The sequence below is a fragment of the Barbus barbus genome (genome assembly GCF_936440315.1).
Source record: "Barbus barbus genome assembly, chromosome: 26".
In the NCBI taxonomy this organism is placed as follows: Eukaryota; Metazoa; Chordata; class Actinopteri; order Cypriniformes; family Cyprinidae; genus Barbus; species Barbus barbus.
Genome location: NC_136754.1, coordinates 25,959,030 through 25,966,798, shown reverse-complemented (window position 1 = coordinate 25,966,798; position 7,769 = coordinate 25,959,030). Strand labels below are relative to the sequence as shown.

Here is a 7,769-nt window from a genome sequence, read left to right as displayed (position 1 = left end):
ACAAGCTCAAGGTATTTTCATGTTTTATTCTACGACATAAAATACATCAGTAAAACCTATTTTTTTTTTTTTTGCTAACAAGTGACTAAATGGGACTACAGAGGTTATCTGAGACATTAAACGGCATCATGCTGAACAGCAAACTCATCTATTTACTAGTCATTGTTTTTCTATCTTTTCTAGCTCAGACTGTCAGGGAAAATGCTTTGTAAATAAAGCCGGAAGGAATTGTTGAAGCTTAAATGTGGTGACAAATGAAGTCATACGAGTGTGGGATTCGTTTATAGTCTACGTTCAGCTTTTTACTTCTCTGTATTTAGGTTGTGTTCATTTGTGGAGATTATCATGAAGAAAAAATATTGTGTAAGAATAAGCTTTTGTTTCACAGATCTTAAAGCCTGCTATAATCCAAAAGCAAAATCCTATTGGGTAATGCTAAACAAAAATACATCATCACTGCATTTCATGTTGAATTTTGGATGCTGCATAATATACCAACCAGGCTTCTTAACTAGCTCAATCAGCTTCACCAGAAAGATCATGTTGTGTGGACAGATATAGTCTAACAGATACCAGCTGCACTAGAACAGTTGATTCAAATATCAAATATGTGACAGAAAATATATCTGCCACACATGATACATGCATGAATAAAACATTCAGATAAGTAATACATAGAAGTATTTTTTGTTCCTTTTCATTTTCCAAGAAGTTATACAGTTTCTGGCTTGATGACTCATTTGAATCAGAAGAATCCGAGTGTATCAATTTATTCCACAATCCAAATCACAAAAGCCAATACTCAAATGTGAATAATCCAAAACAGAAGTCAAAAATCTGGGTAACGAACAGAAAATTGTAGAGAGCGAGTGACGTTACTTCTTTAGCTGCTATAGTCCAAGTGTGAGTTTGATGCAGATGTCCTATAAAATCTCTATAAAACAAACCAGAATCACACATGTACTCACAAACATCATTAAACCTTTTAAAGAACATCTTTTCAGTTAAGTCATTAAAAGCGTTTGTGCTCCAAATCATTTTGATTCATTCAAAATAAGCAAAACGGCTTTTCTGCTCTTATTATGGACTAAGAACAAACAGCAGATTTGAAGAAAGTGCCCTATTTGCTGAGGTTTTCCCCCTTTCTTTTAATTTATTTAATGGGCTTCTTAGAACTGTGCTTTTCTGGACTGTCAGTTGCTGATCCGCACCAGCACGCTCCATGGCTCCTTATGAACCCCAGTTCAGAACTGAAAAGAGATACAAGCAATATAATAAGACAAAATGCTCCCGAGACACATCCTGATTCTCAGTAAAATTATGGGATGTTTATTTAAATAATAAGACTCAGCTAGAATTCATTGCAAAGGGAGTACGTGGAAAAAGAATCAATTATATGGTAGACATGCATGATTACCTTTTATTTGGTCTCCTGAGGGCGTCTCTCTCCACTTCTTTATATTCCTGTGCTGTTAAAACGTCTCTGGGCTCTCTGTTCAGCTCCTCTTGGGTACGATACATGCCACTATATGGAGTTAAACAGGGAGAAGTTAAACATATGTGATATGTTAGTCCAGTGGTACAGTCTTGATCAACTTGAAAACTTCATATAGTGTTTATAGTATGACATGAGGGTGGATTTCACTTACATTAATCATGCTACTTAATTCATCTTAACTCAAACTCAACCTTGTAAAGCCTACTGTATCATATTTAATACAGCCTTTAACTTATCAGCATGATCAAAGCTTCTCTGAAAATCTGTAATACACAATCATCTACATGCCTTCTATCATCTACATGCCTAAACACTTACTGGACTGAAGCAACTTTAGTTTACCATTTCCTTTACTTAGAAAAATAATGTTAAAATGTGAGTATCAAATATTTTTGAGGAACATTTATTTGTTCATCACTCAATCATTATTGTATGGCATTGATTGCTTACCATTTTTGACCCCACAATAAAAACTACAGAGCTTTGATTACAAGCTATTATATATTTCATGTTCATTTTTAGCCATATGAATATCAGCGACTGCACCAAATTGCATATTTTTGCTCAGTTTGTGTGTCTTACTTGAGTATGAGTTCCATATTCTTCAATATCATAATCTACACTCACCTAAAGGATTATTAGGAACACCTGTTCAATTTCTCATTAATGCAATTATCTAATCAACCAATCACATGGCAGTTGCTTCAATGCATTTATGGGTGTGGTCCTGGTCAAGACAATCTCCTGAACTCCAAACTGAATGTCAGAATGGGAAAGAAAGGTGATTTAAGCAATTTTGAGCGTGGCATGGTTGTTGGTGCCAGACGGGCCGGTCTGAGTATTTCACAATCTGCTCAGTTACTGGGATTTTCACGCACAACCATTTCTAGGGTTTACAAAGAATGGTGTGAAAAGGGAAAAACATCCAGTATGCGGCAGTCCTGTGGGCGAAAATGCCTTGTTGATGCTAGAGGTCAGAGGAGAATGGGCCGACTGATTCAAGCTGACAGTAGAGCAACTTTGACTGAAATAACCACTCGTTACAACCGAGGTATGCAGCAAAGCATTTGTGAAGCCACAACACGCACAACCTTGAGGCGGATGGGCTACAACAGCAGAAGACCCCACCGGGTACCACTCATCTCCACTACAAATAGGAAAAAGAGGCAACAATTTGCACGAGCTCACCAAAATTGGACGGTTGAAGACTGGAAAAATGTTGCCTGGTCTGATGAGTCTCGATTTCTGTTGAGACATTCAGATGGTAGAGTCAGAATTTGGCGTAAACAGAATGAGAACATGGATCCATCATGCCTTGTTACCACTGTGCAGGCTGGTGGTGGTGGTGTAATGGTGTGGGGGATGTTTTCTTGGCACACTTTAGGCCCCTTAGTGCCAATTGGGCATCGTTTAAATGCCACGGCCTACCTGAGCATTATTTCTGACCATGTCCATCCCTTTATGACCACCATGTACCCATCCTCTGATGGCTACTTCCAGCAGGATAATGCACCATGTCACAAAGCTCGAATCATTTCAAATTGGTTTCTTGAACGTGACAATGAGTTCACTTTACTAAAATGGCCCCCACAGTCACCAGATCTCAACCCAACAGAGCATCTTTGGGATGTGGTGGAACGGGAGCTTCGTGCCCTGGATGTGCATCCCACAAATCTCCATCAACTGCAAGATGCTATCCTATCAATATGGGCCAACATTTCTAAAGAATGCTTTCAGCACCTTGTTGAATCAATGCCACGTAGAATTAAGGCAGTTCTGAAGGTGAAAGGGGGTCAAACACAGTATTAGTATGGTGTTCCTAATAATCCTTTAGGTGAGTGTATGAGCTATAATGATGTATCAGATATGATAATAAAAAAAACACATATGCAAACTTTTTCCTAAAGGTTCAATAAACTGTTCCATTAAAATAATAATAATATGTTTTTTTTCGGACTATTATTTGATATGTCAGGTTTACGGGGTTAAAAGTTACACATTTTTGCTCAATGTTGCATTTAAAATCTGCAAATCTAATACAAATTACATTACCAATTTAAATGGGCATAACACTTTGGTATTTCTACAAGCAATTAGTGTTGCTGGTAGAGGCCGCATTTTGTGCGGCACTTAATCCAATTAGACTTCATTTCCTTGAGCATAAGAATCATTTCGGAGTCATTAATTTCAGCCAGAAAACCAGAAATCCACCTGCTTGTCCCTGTTTCCTAAGCAACCCACAAATAGGTCATGTTGCTACATTACTTCTTTGTCCTCTCTGTCTGGCTAATTTGGAGTTCTTTGTGCAGCGGGACATTTCTCAGGGACTCAGTCTCTCTCTCATCGTCCATTAAGTCTCTTTGAAGGCAACAGTTGGTCCCTCCCAGTGTCTCACAGAAGGCCTTTAGTAGGAACAGCAGGAGAAATGGATTAGTCCATTGTGTTATTTATTTTTGTTTGTGGTCAGGGATGTGGTTGTAAGCTGGTATGTCCAGATAATTGGATAAAATAATTGAAGCAACTGAGTGAGCTTACCCATCTCTCTCTAATATCGTCAAAAGCAGTGGGTGGGTCATCCAGACATAGGAATTCTCTGACTGCCTCGCTTCAGTAAAGAGAAAGCAGTCTTACTGTGTTACGGTTTTCCATTAAAGTGTGACATTGTGGCAGCAAATAATCTTCACACATATATTGACAACAGTGCTAGCATGTATTATATAGCTGACTGTGTTTGTCAAGCTCAATCATTCAACCCTGTACAATTATCAAACAAATATATTTTTAAAGTAATATTGTTAATGACATTTGGTCCCAAATTAATCAGCCCTACTTAGTGACTGCTTTATTTAGGCAAAATCTGCAACCTTGTTACCATTAACATCTTTCACTGTTCTTTATACTTGTTGATGAAGAACATTAAAAAACAAGATGAGTTCTCAAACAGGATTCAGATTCAGAATAAATAAATAAATACAATTAAATTGGATTATTTGTATGTTTATCATGAAATAAATCATTTATCATTTATTTCAAATGAAGCTGATTTCTGTAAAATGTGACTATTTTTATCCATTTACTCCAGTGTATGTGGGAAATGGGCTCCTTTAAATTCGGGTGTGCCAAACTATAACTGAAATCCAAAATATGTACAAAATAGAGTTTAAGATGTTAATTTGGGCTAAACCTAAATGGCAGTTTTAGCCCAAATTAACATCTTAAACATCTTAAATTAATGAATTTATTTATATATATATATATATATATATATATATATATATATATATATATATATATATATATATATATAAATTCATTAATTTAAGCCTCTTTTGTACCTTGCACAGATATTAAATTCAGAACTATTTTTCTTAATACAGATTAAAAGCAGTATTAAACTTTGGCTCAGCTCAACCAGAGGTTCTCACATTCTCACACCAAACCTATATGATTTTTTTTCTTCTTTCTTCTATTTTTAAGAATGTTTCAAATGTTTGGGGTCGTAGAGATAAAAAAAAAAATTAGTATATATATATATATATATATATATATATATATATATATATAGTGTTCTGCAGAAGAAAGAATGTCATACAGGTTTGGAACAACATGAGGGCGAGTAAACAATTACTATTTTTTAAGTCAGTTGCTAAAAGAAGCATAATGTAATAAGTACCTATTTCTCACGTCTTTAAGAGCAATCAGGTTTTGTAGAAAGTTTTGTAGGCCCAGTTGTCTCTCTTCTAGAAATTCAGCGCTGAAGTTCTTGAACCAACGCTTGGGTGGCAGGGCAAAGTTAAACGAAGGAAACACCTCCTTCAGCTGAAAACACACACATAAAGAGTCACCCACATCTAAAAGAAGGAAATTCTAAGAAAAACTGAGCATGTCTCTATTACTGCACTGTCAGCTGACATGAGTCACCTGTGCCTGACCTTGTCATGTAGCCGAGAGAAGTCTGTGTATCGTCTAAAAATGTGCCAGCTCTCTGGTGCACGCTTCACTAAGATCTTGTAGACCTGAGAAGTGCAAAAAGGGAACATCATGTCCTCTTTATCACTAAAAACTGCCTTTGAATCATTTTCCAACTTTTTCCATGTGATTCTTAAAGGGTTAGTTCACTTATCATTTACTCAAGTTGTTTTGAACTCACAAGACTTTTGTTCATCTTTGAAACAAGAATAAATGTATTTATAATGAAACCGACAATTCAAAATGTTCATAAAACTGATGTAAAAGTGACTTAAACCAAGTATTCTGAAGAGACATGATCATTTTAAACGTTGAACCAATTTAATTTAGGTTTCTATTCATATATAAGCAACTGATTAACGCACATTGATTCATATGGATCATATTTACAATGTTTTTATAAACTTCTTGAATCATCAATGTTTTGGTTTCATGGACTTTCAATGGAGGGACAGAAATCTCTCAGGTTTCATAAATAATATCTTAATTTGTGTTATGGTTTTGGAACAACATGAGGCAGAGTTCCTTTTTGGGTGAACAATGCCTGTTTATTTAGGTTTGTTTTGAAACAAAGGCACACAAAGACTAGAAGACACTTGGGTCCCACTTTATATGAGGTGGCCTTAACTACTATGTACTTTCATTTAAACGAATCATTTGGTACAATGCACTTATTGTGTACATGTTTTTACATTGTACTTATATTTTCATAAATACCTATATGTAATTAATTTCTGTAATTGCATTTATAATTACACTGTTAACCCACCCTTACACCTACCCACACCACTTAACCTGTCCCTAACCTAACCCGTATCCCACCTCAATAGCAGCAAAAGTGTTTTGCAATACAATATGAGCACAATAAGTACATTGTACTTATTTTTTGATGTAAATAAATAGTTAAGGCCTCTTAATATAAAGTGTGACCGACACTTGTATAATACATTTATGATGCTTTTGCTCCCTTTTAAAGCGTGAAGGTCCAGTCCCCATTTTGTTTAATTGCAAGTATAAAATTAGCACATTATTCAGAATTTCTGCTTTTGTGTTTCACACGGAAGAAAAAAAAACAAGTTTGGAACAACATGAGGAAAGAAAACGATGACAGAATTTCTATTTTGGAGAGAAATATGCCCATTGAGGGCTATGCATTTAAAATATGAACACCAGAGAATCTAATATAAATTCATGACAGCAGTGTGAAAAGAACCACAAATAAGTAAATCCTTACTGTAAACTTTGTCTTTTCCTCCATGACCTTATATCCAAGCAAGGTGACCTTGAGTGTCCTTTCTTCATTGCTTCCTCTGCAAAATCCATTGCTGTAATACTCCATCACATTTCCTCTGCTTACAACATCTGGACTGTGGTTCTGGTAAAACATGGTGTATCTTCTGCAATGGACCTAGGGGAAAAAAAGTCATGAATCTAATGTTAGCAGAAGTTGACTGAATGTCATCTTCTGCATTCCTCACTATTAAAAGAAGTGAATCAGATCACGGACGAGACACAACCAAACCACACCTTCTCCATACGATCAATTTACAAGTCATTTGTATTTGCATGGTATGGTAAATGTAGATCTACAAAAACCTAGCATAACAATTACATTTCCAATATTTTTTTACCCCTTTTTACTGCATTTTAGCTACATTTTATTATAGTTGTCTGAAACCGTATTGCAGAATCGTGTAACATTTGAGTGTTGGTTTGAGAAAAACAGTGACAAAGTATTAACACATTTTGTGATGTAGTAACAAAGTCCTTTAGTTAATGAAGAAATAAAGCTGGTCCATTCTTCCTCCCTGCTGTTTAATGACTGGTTTCACACCACAAAAGTTCCCTAATGACTGCCTTTGTTTTGCATTTTGTTGTTGGAAAGAGGAAAAGTTAAGTGTGGAGAAATAATTAACACATCGCTGCTGGGATCCATGAGGACACATGTGAAAACCCACTGCAGGATTTACTAAAAAGCACTAGATAGCGCCATTGGGACTTGCTGTGGGTGTTAAATTCACAGGATGGTAACAAGTTCTTTTTAAAAATGCATTTAAATCAGTCTGTAACTAAACAAGAAAACTCCATTGTGTTGCTTCATTTATTCTGCAGTTGTTATGCATATGTTAGCCATTTTTATGATGATATAATTAATCATTTAATAACCTCCCTGTATTCTCCGACACTGTCTGGATTAAAATACCAAATAATTTACTCATCTACACCACATTTCCAGTAATGGCACTATCATCACCATTAACAGAATGAGCAATTATGTAACTCAGGGCACTTCCTCTCTCCC

General features: G+C 35.8%; 1 protein-coding gene across 1 annotated transcript; it reads right to left on the bottom strand.

The window, feature by feature from the left end:
- Positions 1-704: 704 nt before the first annotated feature.
- Positions 705-6,954, bottom strand: LOC306846157 (sorting nexin-16-like). The gene is made up of 7 exons (XM_079379290.1): positions 6,702-6,954; positions 5,431-5,514; positions 5,172-5,317; positions 4,034-4,103; positions 3,764-3,900; positions 1,418-1,525; positions 705-1,250 (listed from the first exon to the last, which is right to left on the bottom strand). Exons 1-7 carry the CDS (start codon positions 6,852-6,854, stop codon positions 1,154-1,156), a joined length of 795 nt encoding a protein of 264 aa, XP_079235416.1. The 5' UTR covers positions 6,855-6,954; the 3' UTR covers positions 705-1,153.
- Between the last annotated feature and the right edge of the window lie 815 nt (positions 6,955-7,769).